Source organism: Nestor notabilis, unplaced genomic scaffold (genome assembly GCF_000696875.1).
Source record: "Nestor notabilis isolate BGI_N333 unplaced genomic scaffold, ASM69687v1 scaffold10273, whole genome shotgun sequence".
NCBI classification, from domain to species: domain Eukaryota; kingdom Metazoa; phylum Chordata; class Aves; order Psittaciformes; family Psittacidae; genus Nestor; species Nestor notabilis.
In genome coordinates, this window is record NW_009923299.1 from 75218 (window position 1) to 98669 (window position 23452).

Here is a 23452-nt window from a genome sequence, read left to right on the forward strand (position 1 = left end):
CAAGTATATGTTTGTATCTAGGTATGTTCTGATGTTCCTGTAGAAGGTAGGAAGTAGCATTGAAGATATAAATTACTCATTATTTTGGATACTACCTTTTAAATTTTTTTCAGAGATATACCCATCCAGTGTGAGGGCATTCAGAGCCTAGGAAATTAGGCCAGATCATTACTTTCAGAAGATGCTACTACAGCTTGTGTTTAAACATCTTTTCGTTATTGGTGCTGTAAACTAATGACAGTATCCAGTCATTGCTTAGACCTGTTGGGACCAGGGCAAACTTTTTTATTTGTTTCTTTGATCCCACTGGTTTTCCTAAAAAATGTTGACATAGTTTGTTCATTTATGTTCTCTGGGTCATTGTTGCTTCCTTAGGCTTCCATATTGCTTATAAAAATTCTCTGGGTCTGGGGATTCAGGTGAAGAAATGTCAAGGGCTATAAATTTGAGGTGCTATTTTAGAATTTGGAAGAGAGAAGCTTCTAGAAGTCCTGAAAAAGCTTAATATTATTTGAGAGTGAAAGATGATTTAGATTATAGTGTGCTGTTGTTGTGTTTACAGTGATGAGAGGACAAACTTTGAAAGATTACTGTTATTAGAAAACTCTTCCTCTCCCCATCTCTTTGTCCTATGAGCTGTGGCTGCTTCTCCTCAGAATTCTGAATAACTAGAAGTGAACATAACAGATCTAGGCATTAGTTACTTTTAGTACAGTTATTTGTTAAGTATTTTCTCTGGAAACATGAATCTTTTCACGATTTTAACTTGTTTAACTTTTTGTCCTTGTCTTGTCCTATTGATATGCTCTTGGGGTTTACTGTCCATTTCTCCTACTGTGCATTATGAGAGAGAGACTGCTTTTCTTCTCAATCTATCCACATTAAGGCATCTGAATGCATGAATAGGTACCAGTATTATTTTTTCACTGTTGTGTGTATGATGTACACGTGCACATGTGCTGTGTTTGTAGGCTTTTTAGTATGCTATAGTTATCCTAATAGCTACTGCTTAAAAAAAAACATCACCAACAACAAACCCTGCTAGCTTCTGTGTCTGCAAGCAGTGACAGCTGCAGGACATTGGCACAAAGTGGCTTTCTTGCATATAAAACTCACTACTAGTAACTAACTGAAATATATTTGAACTTTCCTTTAACCAGTTTTATATACTGTGAACTTAACAATGTTGTGTTTGCTGATGACAGCACATTATCTGCATTACCCTTTCTGAAGCTAGAATGTTTCTGGCTGTGACAGCTTCAGTCTCTCAAGGGAGAATGGTGCAACATCGCATTTTTATACCATTTTCACCTACAGCCTTTTAGGCAATGCTTTCAGCTGTGTTCATCATGCACCACTGAAAGAGAACCTGAAAGGCGAATGAGTTACCTTGATCAGGACATAGAGGTCAATTAAAACAGACAGCTGTTAAATCCATTTGTTGATGTGGTGCACAGTCTCCACAGTTAGTTGCCCAAGGTTCTGGGTTTTTACATCAAGTATATAATCAATGAATGGTAGGGTCCTACTGTGTCATCTGCAGTGGGGCAGTCTCACTTTCTGCAGGAGACACTTCACTTCTAAATTCTAGCATCTACTTCTATGGGCTCAACACGGTCTGTGAAGGAATCCCATAGTCATAAGATCTAACATTAAAATCACTATTTTCCTTTACCTCTGGAGCTGCTAATTTTTAGCATCTTCTTTCACTAGATGATATCTATAAATGGCAATGAATTAAATACTCCTAAATCATATCTCTTCATCAGGGACTGTAGCAGTAGGACAAGGGGTAATGGGTTTAAACTTAAATAGGAGAAGTTCAGGTTAGATATAAGGAAGAAGTTCTTTACTGTGGGGGTGGTGAAGCACTGGAACAGGTTGCCCAAAGAAGTGGTGAATGCTCCAACCCTGGAGGTGTTCAAGGCCAGGTTGGACAAAGTCTTAGGCGACATGGTCTAGGGTGAGGTGTCCCTGCCCATGGCAGGAGGGTTGGAACTAGATGATCTTAAGGTCCTTTCCAACTCTAACTATTCTGTGATGCTGTGATTTGTTTGACCATTTGTAATGGTCTCAAAATGGGGAAAAAAGAGAAAACCCCAATAGCAACAAAGAAAACACAAAGAACTCAACCAGGCAAACATGAAAAAAAATCCTTTAATTCCTAAATGCACAACTGATCAGAGCTACTGTTTTATATATATAAGTCCTGGCTCGGTTTCGTCTGTTTAAGGTAGGTATCTAATGGTGGGAAGGGAGAAGAAATCACCTTGTATTCCTTACCAGCCAATGCTTTGGGGAAGCAGACACATTCTCTAGCAGGGGAATGTCTTGGACTTCTCTATATAATCTCTTCCTCCTCACCTTCTTTTTTCTAGCTGCCTGTTTTGGTGCAGTCTCAGCCTTTCCACTACAGGGGTGATGGCAGGCCAGGGACTGACTCCTTTGGAGACTGTAGTACCAAAGTTTTCAAAACAAACTGGGGCTTCCTTGTTTGAGGCGCAGAAGGGAAAGGCCACGTTTCACACATTCACAGAACTTAAAGCACTGTAATAGCAAGCGAATATTTTGCTCTTTGGAGTTGTTGATATGGGACTCTAAGATTATGGTAATTTGGAAAATTGAGGGTAAACAACTGAAATTATAATATTTAGGGAGGGCTGCACTGGATTAAATAGCCCGAGTTTGTTTAAAACTATTGCTGTGTATCTGAAGCCACCTGTGATTGTAGAGTGTGTGAGTTTGATTGGTTTGTCTGGGTTTTTTTACTTTGGAGTAATGAGAGAGTGGATTTGATCAAAATAAAAGGACCATTGATTTAGGGAACATTTGTGAAAGATATTTAACATTTGACAGAAGATGTAGCAAAATTAAAAAGTCGAGATAATCGTTTTCCTTTAAAAAAAACCAACCCAACCCTGTCTCAGCAGTGTTTCATGCCATTAGCTTTTGTGTAGGGTAGCAGGATTAGTTTTATAGACAGCAGTTTAAATTACTAATTTTATTTTAGTCTCATTACAAAAGCTTTCAAGCCAACTATATTCTCTTCAGTTTTTTGGAAAGTAAGGAGATGAATCTTTCCCAAGCTGAAGTACATCTGTACAGTACCTTGGAGGAAATATAAAAAAGTGTTTCATGATTGATACGACATAGTAATATCTATATTATTGCTTAGACAAATGTGGATGACATTTGATTAAATTCAACTAGCCTAGAGTTACAAAGACATTCCACATTGAATATGTTTGAATATTGAATATAGAGGAATTTCCAAATCCCTCTAGTTTGCAGTGGAATTTCATAAATTATTTTGGTGTGCAGAAATACTTGTCAATATTTTATGTGCTGTAATAATTCAATCAGTGTTACTAAGTATATCAGTAAGTCTTGTGGTTTTGTAGCTAATATAGAGGTTCAGGTACACGCTTTAACCAAAAGCTCCTAACATGCATTATAATCGGTTCTTAAATAAGCAATTTAATTACTTGAATTGTAAGATACTGTCTGTGTTTTGTCTGAGTAAATTGCTTTATTAAATGAGCTGGGAAAATTGGCTTGCTTATGCATGTCTCAGTGAGGATTTCTTTAATTTGTTCTGTATCGTATTTATGGTAAATGAAATGTATCAGTTAAGTGAAAATGAAAAGCTGAAATTTCGTACTATGAAAAACAGAAGCACTGCACTTTTAGCCTTAATAGTGTGAAAAAGTGATATGGGAATTTCAGTGAAAATCACAGTTTGCTGCACTATAGCCCATTGTGGCTGCAAGTTTAACAGTTTTACCCAAAATTCAAGAAACAGTCAGGGAACCTGAAAAGGTTTTTTTAAAGGTATTAGGAAAAGATACAGTAAATTTTCGGGGGGGGGGGGGGGAAAGAAAGGACTCTCTGACTCTTTTCTAATTTCCTTTACAGGCTGTTCATACAGGTATGCGGGCATATATTTATAATAGGAATTCTGTTATTGGCTCTCAGGCAGAGCATTCAGGGATGCGGACATACTACTTCAGTGCAGATACCCAAGAGGATATGAATGGCTGGATCCGGGCTATGAATCAAGCTGCTCTTATGCAAACACGCTCTTCTTCACTGAAGAGGCAAGTTCACTACAGAAATTGTTAGCTTGTAAAAGTTTTTTCATCTATTTTATACGTATATGTAAAAATCAGATTGGTGATTTCTGAAAGTGTATGCAGGAAAGCTTTATGCATACATCTATAAATGTATGCATGAAACTCATTCCCATTTTAAGGAAATAATTATTTTTGTTGTAATTCTGTTGCAAATCAGTTAGCTAACATTAATTAAGAAAACCTGGTATTCGGTGTTTGTATGTACACTCAAATTGTGTGCCCACATTTACTGACATGGATTAATTTCTGGGTGTATAGAGTTTTGTAGGGAATTTCAGTTAAAAAGTTAGAGGTCTTGTGGGCAAATTAATACATGTTCAACAGCCAATTTGGTAGCCTTGAGGAGAGATAAGTAAAAAGGGAGATGGAAGAATAATGAGTTGTTTCAAATGAACTTAGGACTTTTAGAACTAGGATTAAAATGCTGTTAAGAGTGAAAGAATGTTAAAAATGGGTAAACTGTAAGTGCATAATTATGGATATCAAGTAATTTCTGAAGGCATTAAATGCTTTTTTTTCCACTTTCTTTGGTGACCTTTAATACTTGTAAAAGGTTTTTTCTTTTTCTCTGTGTAGAAACAAAGCGCTGTTAAGAAAGGAGGATGTCCTTTGTCCTGTTGTTCTTAATTAGTGCTAGAGGCAAACAAATTCAGCTGTGCCTTCTTGAGCTTCCAGTTTTTCTCTTTTCTTAAAATTGATGTAGCCTTCTTGATGTTTTGACTTAGGAATGTGATTCTTTCCTTACAACTCCTTGTGAAGGAACACTCTGTACTGTAAAGACAGACAACCTTGCTTTTAACTGCTGGAGCTGTGAGGATTAAAATGTCAGGGTGCAATTTCTTAGAGTATCTTGCACTGCTGCTTGCTTTTTACAAGTAAAATATAAGCGAAGGACCAACATGTCTCCCACAGCTTTACAACCTGTATGATTTCGTGTTAAGTGTTTCTGGATTTAAATTCCAAATAACACATAACCTGTTACCTGGTTTTTCTTTATCTTCTTTATAAGTGTAGGAATAATTGAAAGAAAAACTGGGGAAGTCTGTCAGCTTGGAAGTATTGATCCAGTGTCCCTCCCCCTAGTTGACTCTTCATTTTGAGACTGAAGTGAAAATAATTGTTTCATGGCACTTACTCAGAATTCACCTTCCATAAAGCTATAAAGAAGCTGGACTTAGTTTCAGAGAAGATGAGGTGCTACTCTGAGATCAATAATACTCCATTGAATTGTAAGAGAAAAACTCTTGTTGAGAAGCTTATCACTACGAGGAGACAAAGAAAATTGCAAATTAAGTACGTTATGTGTCAAAACCAACATAAATATTTTAAGATCCTTAGACATTATATAGTGGGTTGTAAGTTTAATATCAAGGTTTCTGGTACAGGTTTTTGGAAATATTTAGGCAATAAGGTAAACAAGCAAAATGGCGTGCATTGCAGCACGTACTAGGAGTGATGGAGATTAATTTTAATTTTATTTTTTGCAGGAATAGCTCCCAGGTTAGAAATTCCCTGGACAATGATAGTACTGCCTCAAATGCAGATACTGTCCTGTTCTCTTGGCCAGAAATGAGTAGTCTCTTAGTCATCTACAAAGATATGAAAGATTTTTTTTACTTTGTAATGAGCAGTTGGCAGTTTGGTTTTGGTTTTTTGGCTTTTAGTGTTTCCTGAGATAGGAAGGCTTTCGTTTTCTCATTTTTTTTGTACACAATATTACACAAGTTTAACACCTCTTTCATACATTATTAGTATTTTCGGTCATTTTTACAAGTGCATATAAATGATTTCTGCTTCCTTGATAGCAATGTAAAAGTAAATTTTGTCTAATTGGAATAACAACTGAGTTTTGCTGAGCATATCTATCTTAATATGTCAAATTAAGCAGGGCCTGGAGAAGGTGCTTTTGTGGGTATCTTTTCTAAAATAGTAACAAGAACACATCAACCTTTCACAGTTAAGCCGTGTTCATTATTTTCTTTTCAGAGAAACTGAAAAAGTGGATCAGCAAGCTGTTCCCCAAGTCAATCATGTGGATGCCTGTAAAGAATGTGTGAAGGCAGAGATTACAGATACAAAAGAAAGCTATCAAAAATCAGCTGAAATGGTCGGATATGATAAGCGTGAGGAGATAAGAAGAGAAAAAGAGGAGGAGGAGCATTATATCCACAGAAAAGAAACTCCAGAAACTAAGGGAAAGGCTAAGCATGCATTAAGAGAAGCTGATTCATTATTTCCAGACTTAACTAATGCATCGTGGTCCCACGTAGCTCACCCTCAGCCAGCTGAGAAGAATGGAACGCTTCCTAGTTCATTAAGTGTGAGTGCTGGCCTAGTGGAGCAGAATGGTACCAGCTCGTATAAAAGAGGGTTTGTTCCCAGAACAAATCCAGATAAACAGAGTCAAAGAAAAAGTAACATGGCTCAAGTGGAGCACTGGGTAAAAGTCCAAAAAGGAGATACAAGAAGGTTAGTAATAAGCCCATCTTTAAATAGACTACCAAGTGGCATTTTCTTAAATGCAAGGACGGTGTGTATTAGTAATATGTTTAGTGCAAATCAGAATGATATATAAGACAATTTACTTACTCCTCGAGTGCAGAATGGTATTTTTCAAATGTTTATCTCATGAGAAGGTTCAGTATGGAATTGGCTAATCAAATCCCTTTAATGTTCTTACTGTATTGCAACTAGAAAAAGTGAGATTAAAGTGCTTATTTTTTTTACTGTTTTTAATCACTATGGTTGCTTAAAACTTAAAAAAAATTGCTACAGTTGAAAAGCCAGAAAGTGAAGTGGAGCCCTAAGTTACTTCTTATTCATAAACAACTACACAATACAAATTATAGATAATTGTTTGTTTTCCACTTAAAGAATGCTGATTTTTTTTTTCTTCTGCCTTCTCTTCCTGTTCCAAGCATCCATTCACTCTTCTGTCACTGCACTCAGAGTCACAGTGTGTGCGTCATATATTGAAAGGTCTCCACATACTCATTTAGTTAATGAAGAGGTCCTAGGATGTTGCCATGGTCTCCAGGATTCTCTTTTCCCTTTTCAGTCCCTGAAAATTACATACGTTGTCCCGAGAGGTGGAATACGCACTGGAATGCTTTTGTAATTTGAGAATCTTAAAATTGCTTTACTTTTAAAGTGTGCAGTCAGATTAGGTACCAGTTGAAAAAATGAAGCCATGTCTGTTTTGAAAAAATGAAGAATGTCACCTTGTGTCAAGTGTCAGGAAAAACGGTTCAGGTGTGTGATGCATGTGAGGAGTTTCCAAATGTGGATGATCTACTGAATTACTACTTAATACATTTGCTAAAATCTAATAATAATATAGACTAATAGGAGACATTAGCATGTGGTTTTTAGGAGGGAGAAAAAATGTGGGACTTTTTTTTTTTAGTGCTTATTGAAGCTAATGTTTGTCATTTTGGATCCAGTAAGAAATTTAAGACTTGATAATTCTGTTTGGAAGTCCATTCTTGTACTCTCTTATCTTCGGAATTATCCTTGAAGAAGTTTTCATACTTTGTAATGTTATTTAACGTTCTTCTGGATTGCTAGAGTCAATTTAGAATTATAGAATAGAATCAGAGAATCTTAGAACGTTTTGAGTTGGAAGGGACCTTAAAAGTCATTTAGTTCCAACCCCCTGCCACGGGCAGGGACAACACTTGCATCACTTTTTGCAACATTTTTTACATGAATATCAGTCAGGGCTTCCCAAAAGAGTATGGCTAATGACAGAAAGTACTTGGTGTGTTAGTTCTTACATGCACAGGTGTATTAGTCTAAAATAATACAGAAATATACTGAACTAATTAGCCAGTGCTTAAAAAACTTACATCAATGTTTTTCACATTAAAAGTACAGGCAGTAATGAGGCTTGACTGATAGCTAAATAAATACTGTTTTCTTCCCAATTACTCTTTCCAGTAAATCAACTTTAGGTGTGTATCAGGTATAGTGTTAAGATAGTGCTGTTGTAGGTGCCAGGTTTTGTTCTAGCTAAAACCAGCTACTCACTCAGCTGGACCTGCGAAGCATTCAGTGAAACTTTGCAGGAGTTAGCTGCAGTTACGTAACCAAAATATAACTATATATAAATATGGAGAGATAAATTTTCTTCTTACCTTAACAACTTACTTTATGTTCTATTTTAGCTCAATTGACCTTCTTTTCTTTGTCTTTCACTGCTAAATGTTGTTATATTTGCTATATTCAGAATAAATTGCACATTACCTTCCTGAAGATTAATGGATAGATCTTTAAATGACACCTTCTCTGAAGCTGCTGAGGTTGTTGCAGTGCGTTTAACTGATGGATAGAAGTTGCATGTTAGTTGTCAAATGTCTTCTTGATTACAGGATATAGAAATTTAAGATAGAGATGATAATTTGATTGACAGTCCATTTTCATTTTAATAAGTATGTGCATTAATTTCTTAATGCTCCACGTTGACTGTTATTCCACCTGAAATGTTACAAATGAAGAACCTTTGAAGAGTTAGAAGCCTTTATAATTTTTGAACCCAGAATAAGTACAGTTTTATTTGTTTTCTGTCAGGTGTATAAAGTTGCAATGCTTGCCAGCAAGTTGATTGTGAGAGGAAAGAACCCTTTGAGCTAGAGTCTTCACACAAATACAGCAGTTGTTTGTGTAATTGTTTGCAGAGATTGCACCTTTTATGTAGATATTTAGATCTTTCAAATAGGTATTTTACTTCTCCTTTTTATAAAGCACTCAGAACTGTTTGCCTATGGTCAGTTTGGAGATTCACTTCTCTTGGGCAATGACACTAAAGTCAGATCCAGTGTAGTTCTCTAACCCTACTCCGTTCTCAGGAAAGGAGAATACCTGCTTTGGCGGGGTTCACACTAGCCTTTGAGAGAGATGTAGAGAATTGGAAGAAGGTTTGAAAGGAGGCTTTTAGGAGATTTCTGTTTTGAGTAATTAAAGGTCAGGACCATTAAACAGCAGCTGTCCAGAAATTGTTAGTCTTTAATCTGATTCCTGTGCCTGGATAGACGTAGTGAATGGATAATCGTAAAAAATCTGCTATTTCTAGCAGTTCATTTGCACTCAAAAATATATATATAGATCTGATAAATGCAAGCTTAAAATTTCCCAACTAAATGCTGTCATGTTGAGGAATTTCCTTCCTTGAAAATAGTGTTAAACGTTTCTTGTTATGCAGAACTTTCCATTCCTTCTGGGTTTGCTTAAAGAAGAAACATGTCTTTGTTAGCTTCCGTGCATTCTCATGAATGGGCATAGTGTTTCTAATAATTGTATTTGTTTTCTTTTGAACATTTGTCTTCTTTTTACAGTATCTACTGTGTGGGTTGCTTCCCATTGCAGACCCTTAATGATTTTCATGGCCAATAATCATATAATAGGGCATGAAGCCATTTTTCACTCTTCAGTGTCTGCTTTCTTTTTTATGTTCTTTATACCTCATCATTCAAGTGAGGGAGATTCTCAAGAAGAGCTGCTTTTGCTCAATTTTACTCTTGATCCCTGAGAAAATAATTGTCCACAGTCAGCTGTGGACTCATTTGAGTCATTTGGGACATTGTTCCTTTCCTATTATGAGGAATTTGTATATCATCTAAGTACCTATTTTTATATAATGCACATTATTTTTAAGAGTCTGAAAGCTTGTGTGGTAGAGATGCCACCTGCTTGAAGCCTGTCATCTTAGCTGGAGGCTTCTCCCTACTTCATATACTGAGGAATTGCAACCTGCCTGTATGTAGGCAGTTGCCTGTAAAGCTCAGCTTTGGATATGACTTTCCCTCTGCAATGTAATGCATGTGCACTTCCCAGCTGCTCAGAGTGCTGCTTCCATCCAAAGAGTTTTTAGTTCCTCTTGCACAAATTCTTCCTTTTCTAAAAGAAAGGCATGATTTCCACCACCACCCCTGCAAAAATTAACCCAAACCCCTTCAAAACCAACAACAAAATAAACAAAAACCCAAAACCAACCAACCAAAACCAAAGAACCCCCACCAAGACTAAGCAAGGAAGTAAAATCAAAAAACCAACCAACCAACCAAACAAAAAACCCCCCCAACAACCTCCTAACAAACAAAAAACCCCCACCAAAACCAAACAAGGAAACAAAACCAAAAAACCTACAAAATCAAAAAACCAACCAAACAAACAAGAAATCCCCCCTCAAAACTCCTAACGCTCATGGGGTCTTTGATTTTTTTTAGACTGTTTTGGCTCCTAAAGCTGCTAGCTCTGATGACTTCATTGACTTGCATTAATTCTGGCTAATTTCAGTATTTTACCCTTTTGTGTCTGATTAGAAAATAACCACACACAGATGGTTTGCAACATCTTCCTTGCCCATGACAGGGGGTTTGGAACTCGGTGATGATCTTAAGGTCCTTTCCAACCCAAACCATTCTATGATTTAATAGTTTGGCAATGCCTTCATAAAGGCTGCACCAGTTTGGTGTATAGGAATGGTCAAACTCTCCTCCCCGGTTTTCCACAGAGAAATCGCCAAAAGGATCTGTCATGCCTGTCTCGGATGTCATTTCAAGGCATAACCGGCTCCAAGCTTTCTCAGCTCTCATTCTTATCTAGAAAAAACACGTTTCTACCAACCACTGATTTTTCATGTGGAAAGAATTGGCAGTACAGTACAGAACATGCAGAGTACCTATGATATAATGAGCTAGGCAAAGAAAAGAGGTTACTTAACCACTGATCTTTGAGTAGCTCTGTTCGTACTACCTGCCTGCATTCATCGTGAAATTTGAGGTAATATCGATGGTCTGTGGTATGAGAGAGAAGAGCTTTAACACATTCATAATCCTCCATGCAGCACAGGGCAGTTATTCTGCTTTTTGGCATGAGGAATTATGTATCCTTTCAAGAGCATCCATATTTCGAGACAGCCCAACAGTGCCAGTTCCTGCAAGTAGAAGGAGATGGAGGCAGGTACTGGGCAGCAGTTACTGGTAGCAATTCTATTCCCCCTGCTTCTGTTAATCTTGGATGCTGAACAAAGATGTTGCTTTCCATCCTGCCCTTTCTTCTATGTGGAATTCCTGCAGTTCCCAAAGCATCAGGTATCCCCTCCTGCAGAGAGTGGAGTCTACTGAGAGGAGTGGTGAACGTGATCTGAGTTTCTGCATTTGTGGGGTTTTTTTATTGGTTTGTTGGTTTTGGGGGCTTTTTTTGGGTTGGTTTTTTTTTTTTTCTTTGTATCATTGCTCTGTGGCAAGTGTAGCAGAATAGTTTTCTGTCTGGAGATCCTGAATTAATGGGAGAACGACTGCAACTGCAGAGCCTGCAGATGTTTAACTGGAGAATCAGAAATTAGTTTGTGCATGAGGCTGTGGAAAGATTTTGACTTCAAAGTAGGAGAGGGAGCTAACTATGGTTTGTCAAAGCCTTTGCTGTCTTAACTACCTACTAAAAGATGTAATTTCTACAGTTTCAGTATATGATGGATACAGTACTAAAGCCAGGACGTAATGCCTCTTTATATTCTAGTTTGTTAGTGAGTTTTGTTGCAAAAAGGCTTGTTGCTTGAAACAGTAGAACCGGTAGCATTAGGTCAGATGAAGGTAAATCATACAGACCTGGGGACTTTGAGCTGTTTCTTACTCTTTTTTTGCTTCATTTATATGAAGAAAAATTATCTGAGAGACTCATTCTGTAACTTGTGAGATCTCCTCTTGCCCTTCAAGGTATTTTTTCCTAACGAGCGTGTATTTGTTGTTCGTAAACTGCACCACCTAGTGGCTTTCGGTGGAAAGAAATATTTTTGTTTACAGATTTGCTCTTTAAACGCAACAATAATTCCTTTCTTCATGATCTCGACATTCTTTGTGACCTAAGTACATAATACTGCTGTCCCTTAAGTTTATTTCTAGTAGGTCATCCTAGATTAGACACCAAATTAAAAGCCTGTATTTATACTATTTGCATCTTTGCATGAATACAGTGTAATGGTTTTGTGCAGGGTAGATTTCATTAATATTACTTTGTTAATTTTTTTTAGATGAATCTTGTATGTTGTGTCTTGTAGCTCCTCTGCTAATGTCATTAGAGCTTTTGTATTTTTTATCATTCCCTCCTGTTCGTAAGTGTGTGCTAAAATTTACCCTATTTCCCCCCACTCCTTTACAGCCTCGCTTCTGATCAGACTCTTACACGTCAGGGTCCCAATCCACCTTTTCCTGAAAACTATCACACTTTGCCAAAGAATACCAGGCAGCCTTCAGGGAGCTCACCACCACCACCACCAAACCGCAATTTGCCGAGTGACTACAAATATGCACAAGATCGTGTTAGCCACTTGAAGATGTCCCAGGAGGAAAGGAAAGCAAATAAGGATGGAACTGTGTGGCAGCTGTATGAATGGCAGCAGAGACAGCAATTTAAACATGGCAGCCCCACTGCCCCACTTTATGTAGGTTCTTCAGACTTTATTGATCGTGGTAAGTCAAAAAGTTCATTAGATGTGCCACGATCAATATCTGTTCCACCCTCTCCGTCTGATATTCCTCCGCCTGGACCTCCAAAAAGCTTTCTCCCAAGGAGACCACACACTCCTGCAGAAAGGCTTACAGTTAAACCATCTGATGAAAGACAGACTATAGACGTTCCTTTTGCTGGATCACCCAGGAAGATACGAAGTCATGCTGTAAAGGTTTGTATGCAGTATAACTGATTTCAAACTATTCTACATGTGGTGTGATACACTGGTAATTTAATTTAGTGATTTTTCATTGCACACAAGTTATAGAAGTTAATACAGTGGATAATTTTCCCCTAAAGCTCTTTATCTTTCTGATTCTTTCAGATTTTTTTTTTTTGTTAAGGAAGGAAAATTCATGGCACATTACATTGGTTTGAAATATTTTACTAAAAAACTGGAAGGCATATGTTTATATGTATAAAATATACAGATTGAAGTATTTTAATATATAGAGTAGGTAGGCAAGAATTTCAAACTCAGCAGGATGAATTCTTCATTGATTATTTACTTACGCTTGTAGCCGTGAGTGTTTGCCGTGTTTGCTTTCTCTGTATGTTTTGCTATTGTAGTTAGTCTTACAGCTGATTCAGATTTGAGTTATGGCTAGAAACATAATAGTTTTTCAGGCATTTGGTAATTTAAGCTTTTTGCAGAGCATTATCAGTAGGCTAACCAAAATCAAATAGTGTTAGTCTGAAACTTTAACCTTATGCAGAATTTCAGTGTGGGGTTTTTTGTAAGCACTGTGTTGTAGGCAGTTCTTAATCAGAGGTGACAGGGGTTTCCCTGTTCAGTACTCCATGTAGCTCTCCTTGCCTAAGGAAATTGGAGAAATTCAGGATTCAATCAATGTAGGATTGGCTTGTCTTGGTAGTTCTTACACTGGAATAAATGAAAATGAAAGCCTCTGTATTCTTTGACAGCAACCATGGGCTCTGATGGGGAGAGTATTTGCAACGAGAGAGACTTGTAAATTCACATACCCAGCATGCGTTTAGGACCATGACTTTAGGCTGCATGCCAGCTTCATGCATGGTTTAGGCTTTTTACCTGGTGTATATGTTCTGTAGGTGTCAGATGTCTTTCAGCATTTATAGAGGTATAATACACCATCAGAGGATTAATTAGTGATGTGCAGCATTGGAAATGAATTTTTTTTTTAACTCCTGATATTGGTTTCTCCATGAGTAAGTTGAAGCATTGCATCCCTTTCAAAGGAATGTGTAGCAGTCTTTTCCCTTCCTGTGCAATGTGGCTACATATATTTTACTCATAAAACTCTTCTATGTCATCCTGGTTTTACTAATGAAGGAAAACACAGTTTTCCTCATCTGTAAAACTTTTCAGTGAAACTTCTGTAAAAGTTTCTGGAGAAAATGCTCATGTTTTTGTATGTAAGCACAGAGTGTCATTTACATTTAAATGTACATGTCTTCAGAATTTTGTGATACTCCCGCCTCCCTGGAATGCTTTATTAAATTCCATCCAGTTACACTTAAAAAAAATTAAAACCATTAGGCAGAACAAAACAGCATTCAGTGAAATTCAGGTTCAGGAATAAAAATAAATCATGAGACATTTAGTCTGCCTTGAAGAAAGCCATGAAAGTTTGGCATTAAGAGAAGGGTGAAAGAACGGATGTGCAGTAGGTTTACATAGCAGAAAGGGGCAGATCAAATGTGATTATTAAAAAAACCCCTGGTATTAATGGAACCCATTGCCACAAGGTGTCACTCATGTTAGTAGCTTAGTGTTCCCTGGCTAAAAGAGATCATTCACAGTTGTTGCTGTATGGAGTACAAACCTGCAAAAGTGCACCAGCCTTTCTCTGGGAGACATTATGGGGGGGGGGTGTTGAGGGGGGGACTTTATGAGTATTTTCTTTATTTGCTGGAAGCCACTTTGCATGTTCTGCTGAAGCATCTTGTGCTGCCAGAATCCACTGATCTGCCCAGCATCACAGGTGCTAAATTTGCATTTGTTCATTCGTAAATTTTACATAATCATCAAAGGATCTGGCTGGCCCATGAATGTTACCCTCATCCGAGCATGCCGTGAATTCAGATAGAAAATTTATGGCAGGGGTGCATATCTTCTGAATTTTCCCTCAAGTACAACATACCTCTCCCTTGAGACAGTCCTTACAATTCTGGCTGTGGCTTCTTACAGAGCTCAACTCACATTGATCGGCGCTCTATGCCTGCCATGGGCTACATGACACATACTGTGAGTGCACCCAGTTTGCATGGCAAGTCGGTAAGTTGAGAGAGCAGATACTTTTCCCTTTTTCTTTTGTGTCATCATAGTACCGCAATGAGGTTTTAAAATACTGCTCATTCCATAGTAGTTGTATTTTGATTAGATAACACATTACTAGCTTAGAATCAAAGGATGGTTCGGGTTGGAAAGGGCTTTAAGATCATCTAGTTCCAACTCCCTGCCATGGGCAGGGGTGCCACACACTAGGCCATCTCGCCCAAGGCTCTGTCCAGACTGGCCTTGAACACCGCCAGGGATGGAGCATTTACTGTTTCTTTGGGCAACCCGTTTCAGTGCCTCATCATCCTGACAGTAAAGAACTTCTTCCTTATATCTAACCTGAACTTCCCCTATTTTAGTTTGAACCCATTACCCCTTGTCCTATTGCTACAGTCCCTGATGAAGAGTCTCTCTCCAGCATCCTCGTAGACTCCCTTCAGATACTGGAAGGCTGCTATGAGGTCTCCACGCAGCCTCCTCTTCTTCAGGCTGAACAGCCCCAACTTTCTCAGCCTGTCTTCATATAACTTGAATGAGAGCTTAATCTTACCCAGCTCCCAGTAAAGCCTGTAGGAATTTTCCTGTTATCTGCAGTGTGAACAAGGGTGAGCTGTCTGTTATTACAGTACCCAACATTTTTATGTTTATTTGACCAAATGCAGAGTTAATTAAATAATTGCTTAATCATGTCAAGTAACTGCTTTCTGGGCACTGAGGTGAAAAATGTAATTACAGTTACTCTCCCTGAAGACTGCTAATTTCCTCTTTACAATGTGTCTAAATACCTGCAGCCTGAAGAGCTAACATTGCTTCTCATTCGATTAAGGAGACATCAGGCTAAGTTGGCTAGTATACGAAATTACACAATCGCACAGTTACTGCAGCATTTGCCAACTAATTCCACCTATCAGGTCAGCTGCTGCGTGGCTCATCTGTGCTGTATGACATTTTGTGACTCTGCAGATGCTTTATTAGTGGCATGCTCGAGTCTGTGCTTTCTTGCCCATTCTTTGGCATTCTACAATTCCCAGGTTTATTTGTGTTTTTTCTTTGTTGCTGTATTTGCTATAAAGGATGAGCATTTTAAGTTACAGGGCACACTGCTTATGTTTCAGTGTTATGTATTCTTTCTTTTCGTATTATTTCTGAAAATGCTGCATATTCAGAAATGTGGGTTAAAATACTAGATAAGTTCATTCTAAAGCAAAACCATTTCTTTGTGCTGCTTTCATGATGAGATTGGCTCCCTGTGCCACATGCTGTGTCACCTGCCAGTGGAAATGCGTCAGCCGGTCTGTACATTCATATGAGCTTGTAACTGTGTCAGTTCTGCCGGTGAATGTTGGTTCATAAAAGCTATGGGGCATCTTGGATTATCAACAGTGCTCTTGATTGCACTCATGTATGAGACTTTTAAATGTGAGATCAAACAGAAATGTACTTCTAGAGCTCTTTGGCTCATGTTAGAGCCTCAAAAATGGAGCCACCTGGGAATAAAATGTGGTGACTTGACTTGGAATTGGAGGCTTTATATTGGTCCAAAACTAAAGGAATTTTTTTGGAATTTGGAGATGTTTCATTTCCCAACTTACCTCACCCACAGAACAATTGCACTAAGATGGTGACAGTAACAGGGATTTCTCAAAAAAAGGGCAGACTTTCTAGTCAAGCCCTCAGCCAGGCTTAGAAGCTGGATGGACAAGAATTTTAAGTGAACACCTCTAAAGAAATGCAAGTGTGATCTGTTGATTTTATGGCATAAAATGTTTTTCTTTCCTTTTCAAACTACACGTTCTTACTGGCTCAAAACTTGAGAAAAGGTATAGTTGTGTTTTTCTTTTAGTCAGAAATTTAATGTACCCAGGATATAAAATCCTGTCAAAACAGCAGTAAAAATTCTAGGAATTTTGGGGCATTTTGGCTGACTACAAACATATTTGCAACAGTTAAAATTTATTTTGTTCTGTATTGCAAATAAAAAATACTTTTGAAAAAAGCAGAAATAACTTTTTTATGACTTCTGCGCATGCTTTTCTTGAAGCAATTGTAATGAAGATGCTGCTAAATAAATGTAGCTATAAAATTAGGGTGATAGCAATTACAGGTGAGCCAATGAAAAATAAGCATCAAGCTGAATGCTATTACTGAAAAGGCAAAATAGATTTTCTACTCATGTAGTTGAGATCTGTTTCAGTATTTTATTCACCAAACACATTTTGTACTTTTCCCTGAATAAATGAATTAATAGCTTAAAATGTGTATGAAATGTGATCGAAAGTATTCTAATGATTTGTTATATGATGGCTTCTAGTTACAGCTGACATTCAGTTAGGTACAAGTCTTCTCTTCTTCTAAAGAGACATAATGTACTGGAGGACAACACCACAACTTTTTCAGTGAAGGGATAGTCAGTGGAAATTGATCTTGAAAAAGTAACTTTTGAAAATATACTGTTTCAAGTAGTTACCTGTGGCAAGAGAGATGGAAAAGTCCAATCTATATGTTTGGAGAGTGGGCATGAGGTAGTAATATTCTTGGGAAACATTTTGCCCATTTTTCAGCTGTCAATAGCAATATGCTGGTGGAGCAAATGTGCTTTTTTATGTACTTCCTACTCTGTTATTTTGTTTCCTCTTTCATCCATTTTCTTATATATAACTAATCCAAGTATTCTGAAATTGTTTCAAACATTCAAATACATGACATTGTTTTTTCCTTATGTACTTACCTGAAGGCGGATGACACTTATATCCAGTTGAAAAAGGATTTGGAATATTTGGATCTAAAGGTAAGATTTTATGGGAGTCTCCTTCCATCATTTTTTTTAAGCCAGTGATCTTTTGTTTATCATCTTTGTACCTGCAGGTTTTCAAATCACTGTCTGTTGAGATGGAACCTCTGTGTCTTTTGCCATCACTGTTGTACTTAGAATATTGAGTGTCTTTATTGTAGCGCCTATACCATTAAAGTGCAAACCCAAAAAATGTAATTGCTTCAGTTTGTAGGAAGAATTTGTGTAACTAGTACTCTGGATGAACGGCATTATGTGGGTTTAGTGAAATCAGATAAAATTGGTCAGACATGTTTCACTTCAGGCCTTGTTCTTATGTTTGTGGCTTTGCCAAATGTAACTGCTTCCCAAGCCATCAACTGAATTTTATGACAAATTCCAACTTAAAGGGGCCCACACTTTGAGAAATTTATTAATAAACATAGTGTTTTGTCTATTAAAAAGCACAACAATTTTCACATTTAAAAGTGGCCACAATTTAAGCCTTTGAAAATGTTACATGCTTAGCAGAATTATTAGGATGGGGTTTAAAATATTTAGTGGATTCCATCCAGATTGATTTGTTGCAATCCTGGACATGAAGAGCTATTTGGTCTCCCAGGAGCTCCCTTTGTGCCTTCTTATAGCATGTATAGCACCTGACAAAACCAGCCAAAAAGAGAAATGGTGGGGGGGTGCACCTGATGTTTCTGTGAAAAGAAACTTAATTTTAGCATGAGTTCCCTTTTGGAAATCTTGACAGTCAAAATGTCAAATGTGTTTCCATAAGAATGATGTAATTTTTCAAGATGGGCATTTCTTAATAACCTTCTTTCACTACTGGTCTGGAAATGTAAAAATTCACATCAGGTTGCTGAGAGATTAAAGAGGCCATGTGAAACTTGAGAAGGTGTCTTTGCATTGGTTACATTTGTGTTTTGCCACTAAATGTAGAGACTCTTTGTTTTGTGCTATGAGGAAAAAAAGAATAGAATGCTGTATGAAACTAAGCAAATTACATATTGATTTGGTAATGATGGAATATGGCAAATTCACAGTTAATGTACATGGTACCTTTCATTTAAGACACTGAAGGCTTAGACAGAAAGCCTATTAATTCAAGTGTCTCTTAACTTCATTGGGCTTTGAGTTAGACCTACTCAGACTAGACAATTTCAAATAGGACTGAAGATTTTAGAACTGGAGTTAAACCTTTTTCATTTCACTAATGGATTATTTCTGAAGATCCCTGTAGAGGTTTCAAAATACCACTTTCCAATTTGGAATAGCGATTAACTGCATAATGCATGCTATAGTACCAAACCTGACTACAGTAATCAGTTACACAACATTTAGTAACTTGTAATTACTCACCTGTTTTGTCTCTCTCTTGCTCTTATCCTTCTATATGAGCTGATTTTTTATTATTTAAGCATTTAAAAATATTATCTAAGAAATAATTTCTGTGCTAATACCAAGATGATTTTGTTCAACATTACAGCATTACAGTGTATTATAAATTAAGTATAAATGAAATAAAAATGCTCTACAGGTACTAATCCATTTCAGTAGTTTTCTCTTGCAAGTGAGCTAGTTCTGGCATAAAAAGAAGTCTGAAGTCTGTTTACTCACACTATAAGGAAATATTATTGATACTTATGAACTTGCCGAACACCATGCATTCTGGAGGTTTCCTTTAACAATATTGCCCTTAGATCATGAACCTTTCTTCCCCCACCCCCGCCTCCCCCAAAATAGTGTTGCAATGACTATGTAATCTTTTTCCACTAATGAAATAGGAGTATGTGGAGAATGAAAGAAATGGTGTACCTGTAAGCTAAGCTTAACCTTTTCTGCAGTACATTTCCACAGCTGTTTCCAAAGTTAGGGGGTTTTTTTAATCTCTAAAGTGGATAGACCCTGTATTAGAAAAGCAGAAAGGAAAAGCAAAAGAAATAAGACCGCAATTTTCCACACAAACTTCTGAGATGACTTTGCAACTAAGGTGAAACACAAGTGCTGAAGCAAGCTTCCCTTTTTGTGACTATGAAATCAAGTTCAAGCAGGCTACAGGAGGGATGGATGGGCAGCCTCTCTTCTGAATAATTTACAAACAAAAAAAAGAGGAATGTAAGAAACTTTGTGTCACCACGTATAAATTGTGCGACCAGTTGAAGCAAATCTGTGGGCCTTCTCAGTGTTTCAGCAGTAGTCCTGCTTTATTCTTTTGCAGTCATACTGTAATATCTGAAGCTGTTTGGTTGAAAGGGGTTGCCAGTGCAGGCTTGTATCACATATAAAATGAAGGAAATAGTGCATGGCAGGTTCTTGGTATGGGAGGAAGGGTTAGTGTTATTGAAATAACTTTTTTTACTGAGGTTTTAACTAGGTTGCTGAAATTACCAATATGAGCTCTTGGTGTAAGCATTGCTAAATATTACATGACAGAAAATTTCTTGCTGTAATTCCCAACAGTCTTGAAACTGCAGTTGGGCATGCCTGAGCAAATCTATTTTGTTCTGTGTGTTTGTTTGTGTGTTTTGCAAAAGTAAAGACGACCTATAGTTGGATGAACGATCTACCCACAATATAACAAGATAGGTAGATACCTAGTTGTAGCTTCCATAATGGCAGCTTTTATTATATACACTATAAGCCTTAAGACTGGTGTGACATAAGAGCATGTGATTATGGTTGCTCATGGAGTTATGAGTTGTAAGGTTTGGGGGTTTTCATTTTTACATCTATAACAAGCTATTACTAAACTTTTGTTTGAAACAGATAGAAAATAATGGACCTCTGATCAACATGATATACAAAGTGCTGAAGAACTCAGCACAAGGGTTACTATCCAGTATACATGTAAGACTGCTTGCATCTGAAATGTGCTCATCCCATTGCTTTTTAAAATAGCAGTCAATGTTTACACATTCTGGCTTTTACAGGTATCTTATGGTAAACAGTAATGCTTTCTGTAAGATTTTATTTTTTCTTTCCTTCCCCTCCCCCCTTTTTTTTCCACCCTTTTGGAGTCTGTATGTGAAATTATGGCTGCCCTTAGTGTCTGGTTTTGTTTTATCATGTTTTGAAAATTACTGTGTCAAGTAGTGACTCCTACGTGTAATTTTGAAAATGTGAAAGCATGCTAAATCTTCATTATGTTCTCATGTTCACTGCTTGATAATTAACAAATTCTTAACATTTCTGAATATGTAATTTAGAATATCTCCCAAATCTGTAGGCGCTGGGTTTTATGTTAAGTCTATTGCTTTGAAAAAGGCTTTTGCATTCTCTTAGCTTGCAGGTAATTAAATATGCAAAATTTTTACTTTGACATGCTATTATTTATGCTTATATTTGCTTGTTACTATTATACGTAGGATACATAGGATTTAGCATTTAAATAATTCCATTAATACTTCTGAAAGAAAGGATTTTTCTTATATAAAACACATCTTTGTTGAAAATGAAACATCAGAAAATTCAAAGTTTTGAGAGCCAGTAAACGCTTTCTGTTTTGGTGGTGGGGAAGTAACATTTCACCACATGAAACTTCATGATGAGTCTTTGAATGGAGTCTGCCAGTGGAGGAGAGAAGACAGTAACCATAAATGATGAGCCTACTCTTCTGTCTTAAGCCTACTTCGTAGTTTGAAAATACAGTGTGTAGATGGCTAACTTCGTAAAACATGTTAGAGAGAAATCGAGGTTGTATCAAAGATTTATTTATACTTACAGCAAGAATTAATGACTTTAAGAAAGCTAGCATGATCCTGTAGGTGCCTCTTAGGTTAATAAGGAAACCATGTGGCTTCAAGTCTGGAGATTGCCAGTCAGTCATTATAAAAGCAAACTACCCCTGCTACCCCACCAAAAAAACCTAACAACTTCTGTTCTTATATTAAAACCTCTGATCTTATATTATTAAAGATAATATTTAAGTGAATTTTACTTCATAAACTCTTACCTGTATATGACTAGAAATATACCATATATGACTACTATATTTCTAAACACTGGGTGTTTCTTTGGAAAGATAGTATTTGCTTTAATGAATTCTTAAAAATATTCTAATCTAACAACATCAAGTCATTAAAGTTTAAGGCTTTAAAACCCTGTATGATTAATGGACTGTATTATACTGCCATTTTCTTAACTTCATTTATTCACAAAAAGAGTCCCACATAGACAGTGGAAGTAATAAATGTTATAAACAGAGATAGACATGCCTTCGTTTTAAGACTGCTGTGAAAGTTGGAAGTATGATATAGTATAGTTTCTGTATTGATTTAGAAACTGTTATGTGAGAGGATAATCTTCACACCAGAAATGAAATAGGAAACCAGTGATTTATGGAATGAGAGATTTGGTATGTTATAAACATGTCAAAATAGATTAATCACATTTAATTCCACTATAGCATTTTTATAACAGTCTGTCTTCAATAAAATTTACCCTGTACTATGGAAGAGGCTATACTTTGTAGAATGAAATAGTTGCCAAAAAGTTGTATTTTTAGTCATTAATTAATGCAACCACACATTTAAAGGAACTATTCAAGTCCATTGGCTTCAGGAAACCTATTAAATTTGAACTGTTAAAACTATTAGGTTTTGCAGGAACAGAACCTTCATAACCATAGACAGGTGGCATTATGCTATTTTGTACAGAATTTTAAGCTACTGTAAGAGTTATTAAATAGCCTAATATAACTAGTAAACCTTTCTGATCCCATTTTTAAAAATTCAACTAAACCGTATTTGAAAAGACTTGTGTCCAACATTTATTAATCTTTATTAATAACCATGAATATTTAACAAAACTTTTCATTGATGAAGCATAATCAGGTTTTGCTTGCAACAAATTTCTCACATCTTTAAAACCTGTTCCTCTTAGGTGACAGGGCGTGACACATTAAAAGAACGAAGTACCAAACCTGTCAAAATTGCAGAAAGTGATATTGATGTAAGTATCAAATACCACTTCAGAACCTCTTGTACTGTTTTGGCTATTTATGTTGTACTGTAACATGTTCCCGTTATGTTCTTTGGGGTCAATATTGCTAGTGGAGAGTTTTCTGCTTGTTTTTTAATATCTAACATGTATTTGTATAATTTCATTTTCAGGTCAAGCTAAGTGTTTTCTGTGAGCAGGACAGAATTCTGCAGGATTTGGAGGACAAAATAAGAGCTCTTAAGGAAAACAAAGTGAGTAGATTAAAAAGGGGTTTATAAAATAGCAACTTGTATCTAATAATAAAATACGGAATTGCGAACAAAAAAGTCAAATTACTAGATGCTGCTCGTAGTAGTTTCCCGTGGACATGTGTATAAACTTATATAAGGCAAACATCAGTTTCTGTGTCAGCATTGAGTACACCCTTTTAGAAAACATGATTTTGAAAATGAACGTTTTAAAATTGTATACATTTAATTTTCTGGCCATTATTACAAATTGGCGTACAAAGACTTTTCTGTGTCGTTTTGCATTAAGTCTTAACATGTATATGGTGGGAGGCTGAGTCATGTTTCATTTTGCAGTTCTTCCCACCTGCACAAACATTGTTTGCATAAATAGCAGTGTGCCACCATACTGAGCTCTTGCTGTAACTGGTGTTGTGATTTGTATTTTGGTTTTTTTTGAAAAAGAAAAAAAAAAGAAAAGAAAGAAAAAGGGAGTGAGAGAAGGGAGAGAGATTGAAGTTTGTAGTAATTTCAGAAACCTATGCTGGTTTGAATAGAGTGCTGTGAACTTAGTTTTGAGGGTTATGACTAAAATGCT

At 36.7% G+C, this 23452-nt stretch overlaps 1 protein-coding gene across 1 annotated transcript in view; it reads left to right on the plus strand.

Moving 5' to 3' along the window:
• PLEKHA7 (pleckstrin homology domain containing, family A member 7) overlaps positions 1-23452 on the plus strand; it is a 95427-nt gene that overhangs the window by 61271 nt on the left and 10704 nt on the right. The window contains exons 7-13 of the mRNA XM_010012071.1: positions 3916-4097; positions 6120-6602; positions 12291-12813; positions 14812-14898; positions 17636-17689; positions 22568-22636; positions 22798-22878. Coding sequence (XP_010010373.1) covers positions 3916-4097; positions 6120-6602; positions 12291-12813; positions 14812-14898; positions 17636-17689; positions 22568-22636; positions 22798-22878 — 1479 coding nt within the window. The remainder of the gene's footprint in view (positions 1-3915; positions 4098-6119; positions 6603-12290; positions 12814-14811; positions 14899-17635; positions 17690-22567; positions 22637-22797; positions 22879-23452) is intronic.